General features: G+C 34.6%; 1 protein-coding gene across 1 annotated transcript in view; it reads right to left on the bottom strand.

The window, feature by feature from the left end:
* LOC149802314 (uncharacterized) overlaps positions 1–23264 on the bottom strand; it is a 180449-nt gene that overhangs the window by 94988 nt on the left and 62197 nt on the right. The window contains exons 19-25 of the mRNA XM_089951529.1: positions 14475–14636; positions 10914–11084; positions 8895–9059; positions 6519–6680; positions 4669–4827; positions 4080–4241; positions 1334–1480 (exon numbers count right to left, since the gene is read on the bottom strand). Coding sequence (XP_089807655.1) covers positions 1334–1480; positions 4080–4241; positions 4669–4827; positions 6519–6680; positions 8895–9059; positions 10914–11084; positions 14475–14636 — 1128 coding nt within the window. The remainder of the gene's footprint in view (positions 1–1333; positions 1481–4079; positions 4242–4668; positions 4828–6518; positions 6681–8894; positions 9060–10913; positions 11085–14474; positions 14637–23264) is intronic.

Raw genomic sequence — 23264 nt, 5'->3', positions numbered from 1 at the left:
AATTTGTAGATTGCTGCTGAGACTAATCTGTTCCATAAATGTGTATGAATATTGTTCTGTGCTGAGAATCCCCATACAGTCTGCTGTCTGAAACGGCATATGCATAGCTAGCTTATGCAGCCTGAACAAGATCAGAAACTGTTCTTTTTTGGTTGCTATGTACAATTTTCCATAGCTTACATGTATTATTTCTTGCATATCTATTCCAAGATATTTTTTTCTACTAACATGAGATTTGCCAAAGTTTCACTATCTTAAATCAATGCTTGGCAAACTACTATGCCAGATTTTTTATCTTTTCAAAATACCGCATTAGGGTTTTAAATCCATCACTGCTCTAGCCTGCTTGTTTAGAATGAGGTATTTTGATAAAATGAATATCCAAACTTTGAAGACAACCATTTAATTTTTCTTAACCCTTAGAGTGGTATATAGTTTTGTGCACAAGATCTCCAGTCAGTGCTTAATTGTGTGTGAAAAGAAATAACAAAAATTGCACTCCACTTTTAAATTGGCTGTATTTTAATTAATCTTGGTATTCTGCCTTTTTTACATTAAAATTCAAAATACCACTGAACTGGGGGTTGACCTGCATGCCATCTAATTTCGTTTGTTCATCATGTACATCGGATTCACATTCAACACTATTTTCTGGTCAAAAATCACTCATTGGTATAACCAGTAACACTTTTCTAGCTCCAATAATCTGATATTCTTCAAAACTTTAAATATCACTGAGCCAGTATTTCCTGATGATGAACCATGTTGGAACTTAGCCTTTTGGGGTTTTTCTAACTAGCTTGTATTTTAAACATGCACTTGTAAAACTTTCTTGATGAATACAAAGTCAGAACTATGACAGAATGCTTGTTCCAGGGTCTAAAGTGACAATCAAATTTAGTTTCAAAATCATTTTATGACAAACTGAAGTACCACGATGTGTAAACAGTTGCCTGCATAAAAATAATGATCAAACAAACACTATGAGATAAACCCTTTAGTTAAATGAAAAACATATGTGCTATGCAAAGCACATTTTTATATGCACAACTTTAAATTAATTTGCAGGCACTCTTGTGCATAGCTATTTTCAAAGTGCATGAATTTGTAAAAATTTTGTGCCATTCATACACTAACCTGTCCTAGCAGCATCTCTGTAGTAAGCCTATATTACATCTGGCAAGATGCAAATAATATTATCAAATCAACTTAAAATTTAAACAAAAAACAAAAAAAAAAAGAAGTCAAATAAACAAAAACAAAGAAACAAATAGACAAACAACAACAAATCTATGATGATTTGAAAAACTATGAAGATTTAAGAATTACTTACGAACACATTCTCTTCCAGGTAAAAGACCTTTAAGCACACCTGTGTCTGTAAAGTTTTGTTGACATGTACAGGTATAACCATTTGTACTGGTTGGGACATCTGTGCATGTGCCATTAGTGGAACAGTCATTGCTCCCATTACAGCGACCTATGATAAAATGTTCACTGTTAGAATGTCACATGCTGAGGTTATGGTCAGAAAGAAACTTTGTGGGAGGAGAAAAATACGTGGTCATCATCATTATTCTATATATATTGTAGTACATCTAAATATAGATACCTTAAGGCTCAATACAGTTGTAGATGTAATAAATTATTGAAAATATTTAGGTGCAAATATGCACTACTCGTAATATTTGAAAAAAATCTTGACATACAAAAATATAAAAAAGCACTACAACAATAGTCCGTAATTGAAAGTTCAGAAATGTTAACAGTAGTATTCACTCTTAAAAACTCTTTATATATATCCTCAACTGGGGACTGTTTCAGTTTATTATTGTTAGAAGGAATTTGCCATATTCCAAATTTCATATTTTGATCACAACTAGGTTAAAACTTCATGGCAATTCCAAATTTTAAAAGAAATGGAGGGGAAAGGGGTACATACTTTTAAGAGGAATGTTTTATTGTAATTTTTGAAACTTAAAATATTTTTGTTAAAATAGATATCAGCAAAAGAATTAACTCCTGTAATCCAATTACATGCCTGTCAATGCATTACATGAGACTGTCACTTGAACTATTCCTCATCATAAAGAGCAAGTGAGGCAGTTCTGAATCAGGTTTAAATAATGAACTGATATCATCTCTGAAGGTGAGAGCCACAGGTGTGGGATGAATATATACAGGAGAACAACGTAGATCATGAAATATAAATACCAAATAGTGGATAATCAAGCAAGAATCCTTAGAATATGCATTATTTTAACTGAAAATACTCAATTCCTAAAATATTAATTTACTACGTTCTTAGATCTCAAAACTTTACTGGACTGGGGTTCTTGATAAGAAGGTCCACAATGAAAGCATTTGAGTAAAATGTGACCTTGACCCCACAGTCGAAAGATTCTGCAGGGTGATTTGTCCTTACATCAAGAGGATTTATCCTAAGTATACACAAAATGAATCATATTGTTTAGGAAATTTGAGCAAGAAAAATAACTTTAATCAAAATTATAAGATCAATTTTCTAAAACTATAACCATGACCCCAAGGTTAAATGGACCACAAAGCATTTTCAAGAATTAATTGTTTTCACTTGATATTCATTCGGCCCAGATTATCAAGAAAATCTGTCAAGGAGGGTTGTTTTGGTAAAAAAAATTTGACCAAAGCTTAATAATGTAGAACTGTAATTTTTATCCAAGGTCATAAGAGCATGTTGCCAAATTAATTGTTTCAGCTTCATAATTATTCAAATCTTTACCGCTTAAGTTCATTTTTAGATTCTTATTGATTTGATTTATCATAACTTATATGCTAGGGATAATTACACTCTTGTGTTAAATTGCTGGTATTTTAATTCGGCTATTTTCTGATTGCCTTTTCCACATTTAGTTTTGAAATATTGCTAAAAAGAGGGGTTGACTGGCATGCTGTCTGATTTTATCCATCCACCATGAACTCGGACTCCTATTTAACACCATTTTCAGGTTCAAAATCAATCACTGGTATCTCTGTCAACATCTTCCCAGCTCCAATAATCTGATATACTTCCTAACTTTAAAAATAAATTACCTTCGTCACTATTATCAGCCATTATTTGTCAAACAAAATCTAAAGATGAACCATATGAGAATCAGCCATTTTGTAAAACTTCCTTGATGCAAGCTTCAAACTATGACAGAAAGCTTGTTATGGGATCCAATCAAATTTAGTTTAACAATCTTTCATGTCAAGTCAACAAACCAGATGTGTAAACAGTTACAAAAAAAGACACACTGTGACCAGCACTACAATATTTCTACCAGCTTGATGTGTGACAAGCATCTTAAGGGTGAATAAAACTCTATACTGCTGAAAGTACATTTCATATGGTATGTGAGAAAGCTTGCCAGTAGCTTCTCGAGGGCTGGTGGTTCTTTCTGGGGTTTTCCCCAGGTTCTTCCTCCATCATTAATACTGGCTGCCATGTATAGCCTATCGTGTGCTGAAAAATGGCGTTAAACCCTACAACAACAAAAACATTTCATATGCATGACTTGAAACTAATCTTTGGGAGTTCTCAAGCATTACAACTTCGCAAGTGTGCAAATTCATGCAAATTTGGCATGAATCACACGATTGCATGTCCTGGAAGTATCTCTGCAAATGTTTTTACTGTGTGACAGCAGACATGCTGCAATGATATTAATGCTTGCACATCCTCAATATAATGTTCACACACCCTCTGTACAAATTGTTTAATGTCTCTATGCTCATTAGTTTTGCATTTCCATGTCAAAATATCCTCTGTGTCAAACGATTGTCAATGAATATAAGCACTATCATATTGTCATTCATTGTAACTATACATTAATAAACTTTTAAATAAAAGTTAAATATTTGTGGCAGTTCCCCATAAATTTGATTCTGGATCAGCCGTGAATAAGTGCAGATCTTCTGAAAAACTGTTGTTGTTTCTTTTTGGATACAATCAGTTATTTTTGTCTCTTAGTTTGCAGTCATTGTGATGTCTTTTTTTGAATTTTTATTTGATTCATTGATAACCATGACTTAAATAAAAACCATTCAAACCAACATACTGATGCAATCATTTATATTTGCTGCCCCCTCATTGGCTGTGTAGGGTCTGTTTGCAGGGCAGGATTTGCAGTTAAACTCATTATTCATGTCCTGGTAGGTGCCTTGTGAACAGTTCTGACAGGTAGATGGAAGGACAAACCACTGGCCTACTGAACAACCACCTGGAAAAAGAGAGCCATTTGTACCAATTTGCATCCCCCTTCTAGGATGACAAAATAATGTGTATTTAATTGTAATTACAAATGGGGAAGCTCAAGATTGCTTAAATCAATCATTCTTAATAAAACTATAGGTAAGAATAACAGAGATCTTTCATATGACAGTGAAGATCTTTAATTTGCTTTTGTGTCCACCTTTTCAATTTGCTACCCATCACCTCCCAATATTTTTAGGTAAACAACAGAATAGCAGCAAGTACTAACATGGTGCTCCAATACAATATCACATTTACCAAGACTGATGAAAAGCCACCCTACTCCATCTTCTCAGCAATCTAAAGCTGGAAGAACTTTATATAAAAGCATATGAAACATGATGCTTTACTTTGAAAATACTCAATTTAACAGGTCATAAGACAGATATACTTACTCTTACAGTCGCTAATGGATGTGGCCCCTGTTTGTAGTGTGTACAGACGGTTTGCTGGACAGGATATGCAGTTAAACTGCCCAGCTTGTGGTTGATACTGGCCCTTTGGACATGGCTGACATGTCTGGTTTATATATCCTTGTCCAGGTTGACACAGACCTGTATAGATAAATCAATTGTCAATAACAAATGGGTATAATGATGACAATGAATTCACTAATAATTGAGGGGTAACCATTAATTTTGTTGATTTTGTGGTTGCTACAAAACCACAAATTTAAAATCAAATCAAATACAATCAAATCTAACTGTATAGACAGTAAACTGATCTTCCATATTCAAAATTTTAAGTGCCAAGGATAGTGCTTTATTGTACACAACCACAAAAGCACATTGCAATAAATAAATTTAGAGTACAAGCTGGGACAAGCATATTGGCATTTCTCTACTAGGAGTAGATTCTTGATGGGGAGATAATTCAATTTTAAGTTTATGTATTGCAGATACATGAAATGCTTATATCCATGACTACTGCAGATTTATAAAATGCTTATATCCATGACTATTGTAGATACATGAAATGCATATATCCAAGACTAGTGCAGATACATGAAATGCTAATATCCATGACTACTGCAGATACATGAAATGTTTATATCCATGACTACTGCAGATACATGAAATGCTTATATCCATGACTATTGCAGATTTATAAAATGCTTATATCCATGACTATTGTAGATACATGAAATGCATATATCCAAGACTAGTGCAGATACATGAAATGCTTATATCCATGACTATTACAGATTGGCATTTTTCTGCTAGGAGTATTCTGGATGGGGATATAATTAAATTTTTAAGTTTATATATTGCAGATACATGAAATGCTTATATCCATGATTACTGCAGATACTTGAAAAGCTTATATCCATGGCTATTGCAGATAAATGAAAAAGCTTATATCCATGACTATTGCAGATACATGAAATGCTTATATCCATGACTATTGCAGATACATGAAATGCTTATATTCATGACTATTGCAGATAAATGAAAAAGCTTATATCCATGACTTTTGCAGATACATGAAATGCTTATATCCATCACTATTGCAGATACATGAAATGCTTATATCCATGACTATTGCAGATACATGAAATGCTTATATCCATGACTATTGCAGATACATGAAATGCTTATATCCATGACTAATGCAGATACATGAAATGCTTATATCCATGACTATTGCAGATACATGAAATGCTTATATCCATGAATACTATGGATGCATTCAATACTAATATCCTTGACTACAGTAGATACATGAAAAATGTATTCATTACTATTGCAGATACATGAAAAGTTTAATGCCTCTATGTGTGATCATTTGTTTACTTCAGCTTTAGAGTCTGACTTAATTCAAATTAAAAAATCATTGGAATCTTAAGCATAACTTGTGAATGACTTGTCATCTACTTCATTCAAATTAACATAATCATGTTGCATCAAAGCAATGTTTTTGCTCATGACATTAAAATATGACATTTTTGAACAGCAAAAGCAAAGCAAAAAGAAAAGAATGGAATCACAAATTTTTTTTTTTTAAAGATAAAGGCAAGCAAATAGAATTTAAACTATAGAATGAAAAAGAAAGATTTGATGGTACATAATACTTTAGCATGTGTGTGTGTGTGTGTGTGTGTGTGTGTAGACTGACCTACCTACCTAAATATATACAAATATATATAAAGTTTGCATTAATTTTGTTATTTAAACTGTGTACCTGTACCGAAGAATAGTCTGGAACAGTTCATTGTTAATATAAGCTCCCATCTTAAAAAGCTTACTCATATTGCAGGCATTCACACTAGTAGAGCCAAAAGAAGCTGTTTTGGTGCCATTTGGGCATTGTTGGCATGTCCATGTGGCCTCACGGGTCCTGTAGGTCCCTACTGGACACTGCTGGCAGATGTTGGCAGCATCAACACTGGATCCAGATGGGCAGTCATCTGCGAAATAGATGATACCTTTCATACAGTTGTTACAACATTCCACTCTTATTATCACATGCATTCAACATTTGTAAAGTCAGGTCTCATTAACTCAAGTCAAATCTTGTCAGTAAAACTGTCTGATTAACTCTACTATTATCTTAAAAACAGTTAACTTTCTTTCATTGTACTCAATTTTCTCATTAAAAACATTGTAATAAACTGACAGTAGAAGAACAGAAGTGAGGCCAACACTTCCAGACTACAGATGCATTTTATGAGAATATCAGAGCTGAACTACAGCAAAATATTAAAAAAAAGTAGTTTACTAATTTAATAGTGAAGTGCCTTGACTTCCTTCATCTTCAATAGGCTAAATTTTAATTGTGGTGCAACAGAAGCATCATTTCCAGGCCCCTAGTAACCAATAACAATTGTAAACAATCGTGATCTTAAAGGAGGCAACTTGAACACAAGACAGCTATGATGTGAATTAAAACTTCAATTTTCAGAGAGATAAATATTTTCAAGAACCATTAGTTAATAAAAATAAAATAACTATAATAAAATTAAATGCAAGGAAAACTCAAATCAAGGAAGCACTTAAAGCTATTTATACTTTCCAAATATAAATCAAAATATAGATCATGGAAACAGTTGTTTGAATGTATCAATAGTCTCTAATTCAACACACCACAACCCATCAGACTGCCATGTCTGGCCAGGAGCCAATTGGCAAAACATTAAACTATTGACATATTTTGGCTTTCATGACTAACCTCGACAATGTTGCCATGTTACTGCACCAGGTGGCAAATGATAGTGACAGACAGTAATAAATAAAGCTCCAAATTAAAAAAATCAGGTAAAATTTTATACATCTTTTATCAAGCTGCCCAATAATGATGTTTTAACTTTATTTTAACCCATTAGGCAATTTATTAGTTTTGCAAACTTTCCTGTGTACTCACTGTATTTTTGATACTAAGACTTTGTTTGGAATGGCTGATCATGTGACCATTGTCAAAATGCTTGAAAAAATATAATAATTTAAAGAATACTGAACATTAGGAATGACATTTTGCTTTTCTCCTGTTCATGCATTTATTTTGTGCCTTTGTTGACCTGGTCTATACCTACTGACTTTCCTTGTAAGTGACTCTAGCAAATCATCATACCTATACTGTTCTAGAATGAATCATAATAATGGGTTCCATCAGGCAAGCACAAGATATTTAATTGTACTCACACCAGTTATGTCTCTAGTGTGTCTTTTAACAATCTCCTTTATGTGGACATTTACCATAAACTTCAAAATGTATTAGGATTGATAATAATAAATGACTGCATGTGTTCATTTGCAATTGCATTGTAATTTACAGCATAGATAGTTCACTTTACTGCAGCACTTTGTGTAATGGTTGCCAAAGAAAACAGTTTCAAACAAGTTCACTGACATAAATACGGCTACTTTCAAACAATCACTGCACTTCAGTTTTTGTCAAGCATTAAACTTTTGTGCTACTAATTACCTCGCTCATTACAGTGACAACAGGTTAACATTATAATAGCTATACTGTGGCTTGCTAATGGAACCTTGACTTATCCTTTATTATACAGTGTAATTATCTGTCATGGGGATACCAAGTTTTGTGATTGTTACAAATCACTTATTTAAAGTCCCAATAAATGACGGAATTTTATGCAGTGACAATATGACCTTTCCACAATTTATGAATTTAAATACACAGAAATGTATTTTTTTCACAAAATCATGAAATTCTTGAGAAAAAAGAATTCATGTTATTTAATTAATGTGTTAAAAATATGAGAAACCAAGGTTACCTCTATCTGTCTCTTTAAATCAATATTTTTTCATTACTAATTCATTTTATAATGATGTGAAAATACAAATGGGAATGCTTGTTTCATGGCTCTTCTTATATAAAGAGGAAATAACCCATAACACTGTTATAACAAAAGAAAACTCAACATCAACATTGACCTGTAGCATTTTAAAAATGTCACCTAAACAAAGAAAGCAAACATTTGTCATTTAAGTGACAATTTCATATAAATGCATAATTCCTTTCATAGATATTTTTTTTTAAAAGTTATAGTAAAGGAGTATAATCAACCTAACTGCTTGTGATAGCAAAAATGCTTTATAACAGTTCTAGACTTAGACAATATATAACTAATCAAACAAGTCTAGCCATTAGTAATACTTACATTTACAATCTGATGAACTGGTACTGCCAGTATACTGTGTTGTATAGCCACTGATACACTGATCACATGTGTCCCTCCACCTCTCAGTGACATATGTCCCAATCGGACAAAGTTTACATGTGTTACTAACAGGATCTCTGTATTGACCAGGAATAGTGCAGTTAGCTGCAAATGACCAGAGAGAGTGTATGTCATACTGCTTCACAAAGATTAAACAGAAAACTCAGACAACTGAACATGTCTGCATTTACTTTCTTTCATTTTGTAAAATATGAATTAAAATATTTGGTAAAGAAATGCATGTAAATACGGCTTTAGGTACAGCTGCAGTTTATATAAATTACTAAATGATTTGAGACGGTTAAATTTTACATACATGTAGCTCAACAAAATAAAATATGCTCAGAAACTTAAATAGAACTGCTGGATTAATTTATTGACAAGGAAGATGATTTAAATACTGCTGTGTCCTAATACTGAAAAAGCAATCTAGTGTTTTGATGTGGAAAAATATAAATCCATTAGAAATATCATAATTTATGAGCAGAAATCAAATGTAGCCAAGTTCCTCCCTTTGAAATATCCACTTGAAGATTTTAATTATTCCACACAAAAGCCCTATGGTTCACTACTTTTCTAACATTAATGGATAAAAATATGTGTTTTAAATGAAATGGTGGTATACTGAAATATCAAATGGGGAAAATATCCATTACAATTTGGGGGTTCCTTAGATAGAACATGTAAAACATAGCTGATCCTGTTAAATCAGAAAGGTAGGCAAAACAAAGATATAACTTATGTTCTGAAATTAAACAGAAAAAAGATGAATGTCATGTTTGTGATGTCATGAAAGCAAGCAGTCTAGTTAAGTACCAATAAAATTGTTGTTTTGATGTAAAAGTGAGGTGGAGATGGAATAAGAATTTTCTGCATAAACATAATGCTTGTAAAAACACTCTGTACTGATAAGGGATGTAATAGACTGATATTAGCAACATGATGATATCACAAACTCTTATTCATCCTACAGTACTGATAAAAACAAACCATGGCAAAATTGCAGATTTTTACAAAATAAACAAACTAGGTATAATTATTTACAATAATTCTGTACAATACTGAAACTGCAAACATAGTGTAAACTTTTTCAAAATGATTATAAACATAAGTGCAGGTAAATTTCTAAGCAGGTTCTTACTTCATTAAAACAAAAGTTCCTCATTGGGGCCAACACAAATATCCAGGTATTCAAGACTAGACCATTTCTTGTTTTACCTGCCAAGTGTTTTAACCTTCCATAATATTCCTGTGTGACAAAATCTTCAAAGCAACCATTGTGGCAGCCATCTTGGTTGTAAGATCAGCACTATTTTCATTTAAGACAAATTAGATACTGTTACAAGATTTTCTGTTCAAACTTCATGTTCACAGGACAATCTTTTCAAGAGAATTAGTGCCAAGAGTTTCAGTATGTTTCACAGCCATATTTAAATCAGACTGGGACAATTTTCATATAGGGCCAGCTCAATATTAAATTATTTGGCAAAATTTCAAGTTGATATGACTTTCCATTTATGAATAGTAGCAATAAGAAAATTTTCTAAATGGCTGTCATGGTGGTCATACTGGATGTCAGACTGGTATTATTTTTACTTGAGTTCATTTGTCTTTATTTGTTACTTTTCAATTTTGCTGTAAGCATTGAACCAGTCAAAGAACAACAATGTACCATTATTACCTACTCATCCAACAAAAGTCCTTATGTGGATCTTTCATACCCCCATGTCTCCAAATGTGTATCTGCATGTTCTGTAGTGTTAAAAATTTCCATATTTTAAATATGTCCATGCCACAGCTACAACTTTTAATATATAATGCACAATTTTATAATAACCAACTGTGCAAATAGTGAAACACTCAGTATTACTGCTCCTTGGTTTTAATCTTGTTGTGATCCTTAATTTGCCAGGTATTAAATTAGTCAGAACACTATTGGCAGCAGTAAAAATAGCTTACCTACGTTACACTGTGACACATCATTAGCTCCATCCTGGGCAGTGATTTGGCTAGAAGGACACATATTGCAGCTGGTTTGATTCCGAACATCCCTGTTGCGATAGGATCCCCTTGGACAGATTCTACAGTTTTTGGAAGATGCCACATATTCATAGCCTGACTGACAGTCCACTAAGGAGAGAAGATGACATTAGTACACAGTATCAACTTAAAAACAACCTACCAAGGAATTAGTCTCGTAACAAAGCACCCATGATTGTAAAAAAATAAGAAATTAACAAAGGACTAACATACCATAATTGCAATTGTATTAGCTGGTAAATATCAAAATTTCCAGAATGTAACCATGTGATCAGGTTGGGATGCATTTAGTTCTGCATAAAATGTATACCAACTTCTACAAACAGAGTACCATGTAAAGTAACAGAGTACCATGCAAAGTAACAGAGTATCATGCAAAGTAACTGATGCCAACACTTAAACAGAAGGCATACTCACTACATGTGTTCAAAATGAAACAAGTGTTGGTGATTTTGTTTCTTCTGAAAATTTAATACATTGATTTTGACAGAATCAAATAGCAAATGGTTTAATTTTTTATGAAAAAACAGCATACTTTCTTTGACTATATCTGATATAAATCTGGATATAAAATGTAGTAAGTAGGCTTGGTAAAGGTTTCTTGTGTAATCAGTATTGTATATTCAACTGTTGGTGTCCAAAACGGCATATTCCTGAAAATATTTGCTACATTTACCATATCAGACAGATTTCATTCCTTGAGACATTGAAGACACTGACTGAATGATATTTCAAAAGATAAATTATCAAGCATTCTAAATGAAGCAACTGACCTTGTCACCGGTCAGTTAAACAGCAGGAAGACCATAAACCAAAACAATTTAAATCTCTCAAAGAAGAAAATCTCTTATGTAGAGATGTGTCTTAGAGATGGGAAATTCTCTTATGTAGACACGTGTCTTAGAGATGGGAAAAAACTATTATTTAGACACATGTCTTAGAAATGGGAAAATCTCATATGTAGACACATGTCTTAGAGATGGGAAAATCTCTTATTTAGCCACATGTCTTGGAGATGGGAAAATCTCTTATGTAGACATGTCTCTTAGATATGCAAAATCTACCAAGAATACAGGAAGCTACAGCACTTTCATTGAAATTGACACTACAAAAGAAATTGAAACCACAGGCAAATTGATAATGGGATCAGTGGAATGGGTTCAAAGACTAGGATTATAACACTTTGGACCAGGTCTTACAATGTAAGATGCTGCCCCCTAATAATTCTAAGAGGAGGTCTTCTTAATGCAGTCTCATTCCAAATTTGAATTCAAGCCATGAACTTCTTCAGAGTAAATGAATGGAAATTAAAGGAAGGGGTCAAACATGGGTCACAACTCTGAAAAAGTGTACAATATTTGCCAGCCTATAAGTCAATACATTTTACCAGAAAGAGTGGATTCATCTTATCTCTGAATCAACTTGTACATGAATATTTTCATTCAAGTCACTTTATTGTATGTCATGTGGAATATTTTATATGCTAAAAAACTAAACAATTCTTTCCAAACTACAAAAATGAATGTGGAAAAAGATAATTATCATTTTAGGAAGAGATTTGTGGGAAAAAAAAATATGACTCGACATTGAGAAATATTTTAAAATATTCCTATGATCATCAGTTTTTGTTGTTATTGTTCTAGGGTTTAATGCTGTTTTCAGCACAGAATAGGCTATACATGGCAGCCAGTATAACTGGTGGAGGAAGAACCCTGGAAAACCCAGTGAAGAACTACCGACCCATAAGAAGCTATTGGCAGGCTTTCCCACATACCCACGCTAGCTGAATGATCATCAGTAATATATTCCCATGTAATTGTGCTAAAGTAGCTTGCACCAGCAATATATGTTAGTTAAATTTGTTTATTTATATATGTATTAAAACGGAAAAGTTAGAAAATGAATAACCGTGACCGAGAAAAAGGGATTCCATTGCTTATTTCTTCTTGCACCTTGTGAGCCAAATAAAATGTCTTGAAATGAAAAGAAGAAAGAGTGAGCAGTAGACAGAATTTTCACGATGACTGTAATTAGTATTGTTCAATTACCTGGCTGTTGTCATCTACTCATATATAATGGCAATACAACATTTCATTACTACTGAATAAACAATTTCTTCTTGTTTTAATTATGACGTCCATTGTCCCAAGAACCATATCGCTTTGCAGTGTTATTTATATTCTAATCAAATATGCTACAGCTTTGGCTAGGTCATTCAAGCTGATATCTGTTTGAGGGCAAGATTCGGCCAAGAAGATCAACTTAGTCAGTCAACCAATAGAGAAATGAGGTCACCCATAGGATATTGGGAATACGGTACCATGTAATAACAGGAAATGCCAATGCTTACTCATGTAAGATTTTTCAACCAGCAGCAATTTTGTTTTCACTGACAGAAGTGTCAAATTCAAAGTAACCACTAATAAGAGCAGAGATCAAACCAAATGTCACGTACCTACAGTAAATGTACATAAACTTACTGAAAAAGAGAAATCTTATTTTAAATTGTTGGAAATGAAGGTCATCATACTCAAAAAGAAAGAAAAAAAAAACAGCATGCTAAATGGTCATTTTTGGGATTTAACTGAAATGGAATTTATATTGTGAATATTTAATTATAAATTATGTTTGAAACTGAAGGAGTATGGTTTGTATTTTTTGTTTTCATTTACTATTTTATTAGAGTTTTATCTCCTTGACAAAAGCTTTAGCTAAAAAGGGTCAGTAAGGTACAAAATAACATGAAGAAAAGGGCTGAAATCTCTCTTCTACTGGGGCACATTTTTTGTTGATCATCATGCTGAAGAAGAAAACGTGATGGAATAACTATGTCTCCCTCTATCTTTCTCTTCAAACTAATCAGGGTGGGGGGAAGCATACAGTGATACCTGTAATATTCATGAAAGCAAAGGTTAGTAGTGAAGAAGATGAAGCCAAGGTATTGACCTGGCCTTGTCTTATGCTTGTAAATGGATGAAGGATGGACAATTTACAAAATTAGCAAATTCAATTTATACTCCACATTGACTTCCAGGCCAGCAAATATGATGCCCATAAATCACACCTGACCTATGTCTTCTGAATGTGGAGTCTCATCCCAAGCCATAAATTCAAAGTAACTGAGCTGAAACTATACTAATGAGTAAAATACTAAGTCAAACAGGGGCCATAACTACTCTGTAAGTTTTGCCCAAAAATTAGTCTTCTTAACGTGAAACACTGTATCAAATTTGACTTAATCCATGAAGTCCTACAAACGCTTTTGAGCAGAAATACAATTTATGATGGGATCGTATGTACCATAAGCTTAAGGAACAAGCCAACACAGATAACACAATATGCCCCATTGATTAATATGGTGGAGGCATGAAACTTCAAAGTGCAAGAACAGTTTTGCACTGTGAAATATTTTATGAAAATTTGACACATAATATTGATAAGTGATTCAAATGTTGAAAGTTGACAAAGTTAACAACTTACAGACACAGTCAGATAGTGCTGTGGCACCTGTCATTAGTGTAACATAGCCAGGTGGACAATTTACACATGACTCCTTCCAAAACCCATCCTGGTATGTGTCATAACCACAAAGACTACAAATGTTTCTGGCAACATCCAGATATTGACCTGGGATACAGGCAGCTGAAAAGATAAAAAAATGCAATGAAATGACAACAGGAAAAAATAACTGTTTATGTCTGTAACAATCATTTGATCAAGATTCATTCACTATAAAGTTTTGAAACTTTTGATCAAACAATAATAATCATCATAATAACAACTTTATTAAAAGCAGGTGATATAATTAGATGCATCACACTAAACCTTCTTGTTACCTTTAATTATGTGCAAATTTAAATACATATTTCATATAAAGATGCCAATATACAACTCTTAATTCTTTAATAAGGATAACCCACCCTGAAAATAAATGATACACCAGTTCATTCCCCCAAAAAATAAAATAATTTAAAACTTAATAATATCCTAAGCTTCTAATAAACAGAACATTTTGTAAGAACATTTTGTAAGAACATTTTGTAAGAACATTTTCCTCCTAAACTTCTAATAAATGGAACATTTTGTAAGAGCATTTTCCAACTTGGTACACTGTGTATATATAGTACAAAAGTAATGAGGCAACAATGAATAAGGCTTGAAAATATATATTTTAAATTGAAATGTAGGTGGATTTATAAGTGACTACATATGGTACCATATATATTCTTCAGAAAAACTGCCATTTATTTTGAACATTCATTCTCTTTGTTAGATAGGATGTAAAGCAATTAATCATGGAATCATGACATTGATAAATATTCAGTTTGTTGGTGAGAATATGATTATCGACAAGTCAAAAGTTTTTCTAATAACAATTAGACTTAAGTATAAAGTATAAAACTAAGTTCCCTTTATCTACTGAGGTTGTCCCATTGGTATGGTTTTCTCTAAAATCTGAATGGTTTTGTTGAATTAAGTTGTGCTTCTGGTGAATTAATTTATAAGTACAAAATATTTTCATGAACATGTTTTTCAAGTAGCCTGGTCAGAGTTGGTGGCATATATAAGCCAAATCTACAATGATACCAAAGTGAGTGGTATTACAGAATGGCAGCCAGATCTAAAATGATACCAAAGAGGATGGTATTACAGAATGGTAGCCAGATAGCTCTACAATGATACCAAAGTGGGTGGTATTACAGAATGGCAGCCAGATTACAATGATACCAAAGTGGGTGGTATTACAGAAAGGCAGCTAGATCTACAATGATACCAAAGTGGGTGGTATTACAAAATGGTAGCCAGATCTACAACGATACCAAAGTGGGTTGTATTACAGAATGGCAGTCAAATCTACAATGATACCAAAGTGGGTAGTATTACAGAATGGCAGCCAGATTACAATGATACCAAAGTGGGTGGTATTACAAAATGGTAACCAGATCTACAATGATACCAAAGTGGGTGATATTACAGAATGGTAGCCAGATGTAGCCCAACAATGATACCAAACTGGGTGGTATTACAGAATGGCAACCAGATCTATAATGAGACCAAAGTGGGTGATATTACAGAATGGCAACCAGATTACAATAATACCAAAGTGTTTGGTATTACAGAACGGCAGCCAGATCTACAATGATACCAAAGTGTGTGATATTACAGAATGGGAGCCAGATGTATAATAATGCCAAAGTGTTTGGTATTACCGAATGTGAGCCAGATCTACAATAATACCAAAGTGTTTGGTAGTACAGAATGGCAGCCAGACGTACAATGATACCAAAGTGGGTGCTGTTACAAAATGGCAGCCAGATCTACAATGATACAAAAGTGGGTGCTTTACAGAATGGTAGCCAGATGTGGCTCTACAATGATACCAAAGAGGGTGGTATTACAGAATGGTAGCCAGATGTAGCTCTACAATGATACCAAAGTGGGTGATATTACAGAATGGCAACCAGATTACAATGATACCAAAGTGAGTGGTATTACAGAATGGCAGCCAGATCTACAATGGTACCAAAGTGGGTGGCATTACAAAATGGCAGCCATCTCTACAAATGATACCAAAGAGGATGGTATTACAGAATGGTAGCCAGATGTACCTCTACAATGATATCAAAGTGGGTGGTATTACAGAATGGTAGCCAGATGTAGCTCTACAATGAGACAAAAGTAGGTGATATTACAGAATGGCAGCGAGATCTACAATGATACCAAAGTGGGTGGTATTACAGAATTGCAGCCAGATCAACAATAATGCCAAAGTGGGTGGTATTACAGAATGGCAGCCAGATCTACAATGATACCAAAGTGGGTGTTATTACAGAATCGCAGCCAGTTCTACAATGATACAAAAATGGGTGGTGTTACAAAATGGCAGCCAGATATACAATGGTACCAAAGTGGGTGGTATTACAGAATTGCAGCCAGATCTACAGTAATGCCAAAGGGGGTGGTATTACAGAATGGCTTCCAGATGTACAATGATACCAAAGTGGTGGTATTACAGAATGGCAGCCAAATCTACAATGATACCAATGTGGGTGGTATTAAAGAATGGCAGCCAGATCTACAATGACACCAAAGTGGGTGGTATTACAGAATGGCAACCAAATCTACAATGATACCAAAATGTGTGGTATTACATAATGGCAGCCAGATGTACAAATGATACCAAAGGGGATGCCATTACAAAATGGTAGCCAAATGTAGCTCTACAATGATACCAAAGTGGATGGTATTACAGAATGGCAACCAGATCTACAAGGATACCAGAGTGGGTGGTATTATGGAATGGAAGCAAGATCTACGATGATACCAAAGTGGGTGTTATTACAAAATGATAGCCAGATCTACAATGATACCTAAGTGGGTGATATTACAGAATGGTAGCCAGATGTATCCCTACAATGATCCCAAAATGGGTGGTACTACAGAATGGCAGCCAAATCTACAATGTTACCAAAGTGGGTGGTAGTACAGAATTGTAGGCAGATCTACAATGGTACAAAAGTGGGTGATATTACAGAATGGCTGCCAGATGTAGCCCTACATTGATACCAAAGTGGGTCGTACTACAGAATGACAACCAGACCTACAATGAGAAAAAAAGAGGGTGGTATTACAGAATGGTTGCCATTCTGTAGTACCATCCACTTTGGTATCACTGTAGGGCTACAGCTGGCTACCATTCTATAATATCACCCACTTTTGTACCATTGTAGATCTGGCTGCCATTTGGTAATGCCACCCACTTTGGTATCATTGTAGATCTGGCTGCCATTCTGTAATACCACCCACTTTGGTATCATTTTAGATTTGGCTGCCATTTGGTAATACTACACACTTTGGTATCATTGTAGATCTATCTGCCATTCTGTATCACCAAACACTTTGGTATTATTGATGATCTGGCTGCCATTCTGTAATACCACCCACTTTGGTATCATTGTAAACTGGTTGCCATTCTGTAATATCACCCACTTCAGTATCATTGTAGAGCTACATCTGGCTACCATTCTGTAATACCACCCTCTTTGGTATCATTGTAGATCTGGCTACCATTTTGTAATAGCACCCACTTTGGTATCATTGTACATCTGGCTGCCATTCTTTAATACCGAACACTTTGGTATTATTGTAATCTGGTTGCCATTCTGCAATATCATCCAATTTGGTATCATTGTAGAGCTACATCTTTCTAACATTCTGTAATACCACCCTCTTTGGTCTCGTTGTAGATCTCGTTGCCATTCTGTAGTACTACGCACTTTGGTATCACTGTAGGGCTACATCTGGCTGCCATTCTGTAATATCACCCACCTTTGTATCATTGTAGATCTGGCTACAATTCTGTAATACCACATACTTTGGTAACATTGTAGATTTGGCTGCCATTCTATAATACCACCCACTTTGGTATCATTGTACATCTGGCTGCCATTCTGTAATATCACCCACTTTGGTATCATTGTAATCTGGCTGCCATTCTGTAATACCACCCACTTTGGTATCATTTTAGACCTACATCTGGCTACCATTCTGTAATACCACCCACTTTGGTATCATCATAGATTTGGTTGCCATTCTGTAATACCACCCACTTTGGTATCATTGTAGATCTGACTGCCATTCTGTAATACCACCCACTTTGGTATCATTTTAGATTTGGCTGCCATACTGTAATACCAAACACATTCATATTATTGTACATCTGGCTGCCATTCTGTAATACCACCCGCTTTCGTATCATTGTAGATCTGGCTACCATTTTGTAATAGCACCCACTTTGGTATCATTGTAGATCTGGCTGCCATTCTGTAATACCAAACACTTTGGTATTATTGTAATCTGGTTGCCATTCTGTAATATCACCCACTTTGGTATCATTGTAGAGCTACCACCGGCTACCATTCTGTAATACCACCCTCTTTGGTTTCATTGTAGATCTGGCTACCATTTTGTAATAGCACCCACTTTGGTATCATTGTACATCTGGCTGCCAGTCTTTAATACCGAACACTTTGGTATTATTGTAATCTGGTTGCCATTCTGCAATATCATCCAATTTGGTATCATTGTAGAGCTACATCTGGCTAACATTCTGTAATACCACCCTCTTTGGTCTCATTGTAGATCTGATTGCCATTCTGTAGTTCCACCCACTTTGGTATCATTGTAGGGCTACATCTGGCTACCATTCTGTAATATCACCCACTTTGGTATCATTGTAGATCTCACTATCATTTTGCAATAACGCCCACTTTGGTATCATCGTAGATCTGGCTTCCATTCCATAATACCTCCCACTTTGGCATCATTGTAGGTCTGGCTGCAATTCTGTAATACCACCCACTTTAGTATCATTGTAGATCTGGCTGCCATTCTGTTATACCACCCACTTTGGTATTATTGTAGATCTGGCTGCAATTCTGTAACACCACCCACTTTGGTATCATTGTAGATCTGGGTGCAATTCTGCAATGCCACCCACTTTGGTACCATTGTAGATCTGGCTGCCATTTTGTAACACCACCCATTTTAGCATCATTGTAGATCTGGCTGCGATTCTGTAATACCACCCACTTTGGTATCATTGTAGATCTGGCTGCCATTCTGTAATACCACCCACTTTGGTATCATTTTAGAATTGGCTGACAGTTGGTAATACCACCTACTTTGGCAAAGTCGGTGTTGTTACAAAACGATAGCCTGATCTACAATGATACCAAAGTGGATGATATTACAGAATGGTAGCCAGATGTAGCTCTACAATGATACAAAAGTGAGTGGTACTACAGAATGGCAACCAGATCTACAATGATACCAAAGTGGGTGGTATTAAAGAATGGCAAGCAGATTACAATGATACCAAAGTGGGTGGTAATGGCAGCCAGATGTACAATGATACCAAAGTGTTTGGTATTACCGAATGTCAGCCAGATCTACTATAATACCAAAGTGTTTGGTATTACAGAATGGCAGCCATATGTACAATGATACCAATGTGGGTGCTATTACAAAATAGTAGCCAGATCTACAATGATACCAAAGTGGGTGGTATTAAAGAATGGTAGCCAGATGTAGCTCTACAATGATACCAAAGTGGGTGATATTACAGAATGGCAACCAGATTACAATGATACCAAAGTGGGTGGTATTTCAGAATGGCAGCCAGATCATCAATAATACCAAAGTGTTTGTTATTACAGAATGGCAGCCAGATCTACAATGATACCAAAGTGGGTGGTATTACCAGATGGCAGCCAAATCTAAAATGATACAAAAGTGGGTGGTATTACAGAATGGCAGCCAGATCTACAATGATACCAAAGTGGGTGGTATTGCAGAATGCTAGCCAGATGTAGGTCTACAATGATACCAAAGTGGGTGGTATTAAAGAATGGCAGCCAGATTACAATGATACCAAAGTGGGTGGTATTTCAGAATGGCAGCCAGATCATCAATAATACCAAAGTGTTTGTTATTACAGAATGGCAGCCAGATCTACAATGATACCAAAGTGGGTGGTATTACCAGATGGCAGCCAAATCTAAAATGATACAAAAGTGGGTGGTATTACAGAATGGCAGCCAGATCTACAATGATACCAAAGTGGGTGGTATTGCAGAATGCTAGCCAGATGTAGGTCTACAATGATACCAAAGTGGGTGGTATTAAAGAATGGCAGCCAGATTACAATGATACCAAAGTGGGTGGTATTAGAGAATGGCAGCCAGATGTACAATGATACTAAAGTGGGTGGTATTACAGAATGGCAGCCAAATCTACAATGTTACCACAGTGTGTGGTATTACAGAATTGTAGCCAGATCTACAATGATACCAAAGTGGGTGGTATTACAGAATGGCAGCCAGATCTATGATGATACCAAAGTGGGTGGTATTACAGAATAGTAGCCAGATGTAGCTCTACAATGATACCAAAGTGGGTGGTATTACAGAATGGCAGCCAGATCTACCATGATACCAAAGTGGTGGTATTACAGAATGTTAGCCATATGTAGCTACACAATGATACCAAAAATATAGGCTTTCTACTCATAATGCAAAATACAGCAGGAAAAACCCAAGTTTTGAGATCCAATAATTTGGGACAAAAAATGACCAGTTTTCAGAACTGGAGTTGGCATTTAGATTGTAGACATTTTGGTCTGAGATCTAAAGCAGACTGGTCTAAACTACACATAGATAGGCAAGCCTTTGCAAAACATAGGATAAGTTTGAGATCTGGAGTAAAAAAAGTTACCAGGACGTGAAAATCATGGGTCCAACATGCAAACAAAAAATCCACTTTTCATTCTTCTTCACATGTGAAAATGAAATAACCAGTCACAAATGTCTTTAATACACCTAGGCATCTAGCTGTATGAAAATCTTTTATAATCAGATGTATTTGGATGTATGAAAAAGTAACCTCCCCCCCATGTGTTTTCCATCCCTATTTCAGGTGAAAATTAAAAGAATCTCCAGGAGTTAATGAGTTAATGAATGAGCTACCAATCAACTGTTTTTATTTTATTGAAATTTACTGATGTTGTAGGTTGCTAGATCATTTATTTGACAAGAATCCCTGGTATCTGGATAGCCAAGAGGTTCACAGCAAATATTAAATAATGATACTCATCAATCACAACATTTTTATGACTGGAGAATCAGAATTGGCTGATTGATCTCTCACTGGGAAGTGATAAGTCGTTGTGAGCAAACAGCTGGAATTCACCATCAGTCCATTCTTTATAATCAGGCACCTTAATAAACATACTGTTTGTGGAATTGATAGGGTCATAGAAATGTTGTAGGACTGTGGACTGTCTGATGAATATATAAAGATGTTACCATTATGCTTGTTCCTTGTCATTATCTATGGCTGAGGTTGACATTCCATTCAGATATACCTTTGACATTAATGACAGTTACAGAGTTAGCATTGTATTCAAAGAAAGATAATCTTGATCAGTGTTTGCTTAATGAGTAGTAGAAGTGGCATCTATATCACTAATTGAAAACCTTGAAAAGTTGCTGCATACATGTGAATTGCCATGTATTAGGTACAAAAGACAGAGTTGTCCATACCAAGATATGAAGAGAGAAATTGATCTCTTTAATAAAATCATGTAATGTATTGAAGTGAGAAAGTAGATTCAGGGAATTTCTAGATTTATTTAGCATATTTTAATTTTAATGTTTAATCCTTTGATTAATTCAGGAATGACAGTTAGGAGACTGATTTTCGATTCTACTGTAATGAGAGTCTTTATTAAGATCACATTTTCGTTTAGTATTTATATGTATATTGTGTGCTGGACCTTTTTCCAAGATTAAGGGTAGAGGTTTTGCCTACCTGACTAATGTCATGACTAAGGGTTATGTCAAACTTATTTTTTATATTTACTTGAATTTAAATTCAAAACCTGACCGTGTTTACAAATTTGATGGAATTTCCCATTTGACATTCCCCACATCCATGGCATTCTGTTGTATCATGTCAGATGACTCTCTGCATATAAAGTAGACTAGATAAAGAAGTATTCATTCAAATTTTAAGTTCAGTCTGTGGAATAATATAATGTTATGTTAAGATATAATTTAGGGGAATTATTTATTATAATTGTTCACTGGAATTACAATGTGCTCATTGACTTTTTAGACTCAAACACAACTTAGGGATTATTGAATTCTGGGTTATGTCATTGTGGTATATCAGGACATACAAGATTATTGGAATTTATTTGGAACATCCTGTATATTTTAACATGTGATGGAACATTTAGGATTATATGATTAAGTCCCTCTTAAATTTTCACTTTGTAACTTACTACTCCACTTAATACTTTTTTTCCTATAATGATTATGACTTGTTCATTTCTGAAAATTGTAACAGTTATAAAATGTCATGATATTCAAAAATTTGGCATACATAACTTAGGTTTAGAGTTAGGCCTTGCTCAATAAATTCCCGAAGCCATGTTTCATTTGTAAGAGTCTTGGCTACAAAGACTGAGCCATATTCATCTAGTAAACCATTGGAATAATGAATTTCATATGATAAATGCCCCAATATAACAAACAACCACAATGGATGCCAACAAACACTTTGCTATATCAAATGCCTTGTCAGAACTTATGATAATATGGACTTACTTTGCTACAGTGATGGACTAATGAAAATTCAGTACTGGAATAGTGAATGCATACATACATCATTCAGCCACAACATTTTCTAAGAAGTGACCACGGTTTG

This window comes from Sinohyriopsis cumingii, chromosome 3 (genome assembly GCF_028554795.1).
Source record: "Sinohyriopsis cumingii isolate HCF-2022 chromosome 3, ASM2855479v2, whole genome shotgun sequence".
NCBI classification, from domain to species: Eukaryota; Metazoa; Mollusca; class Bivalvia; order Unionida; family Unionidae; genus Sinohyriopsis; species Sinohyriopsis cumingii.
Note: the sequence above shows the minus strand (reverse complement) of the source record. Positions and strands in the feature narration are given on the sequence as shown.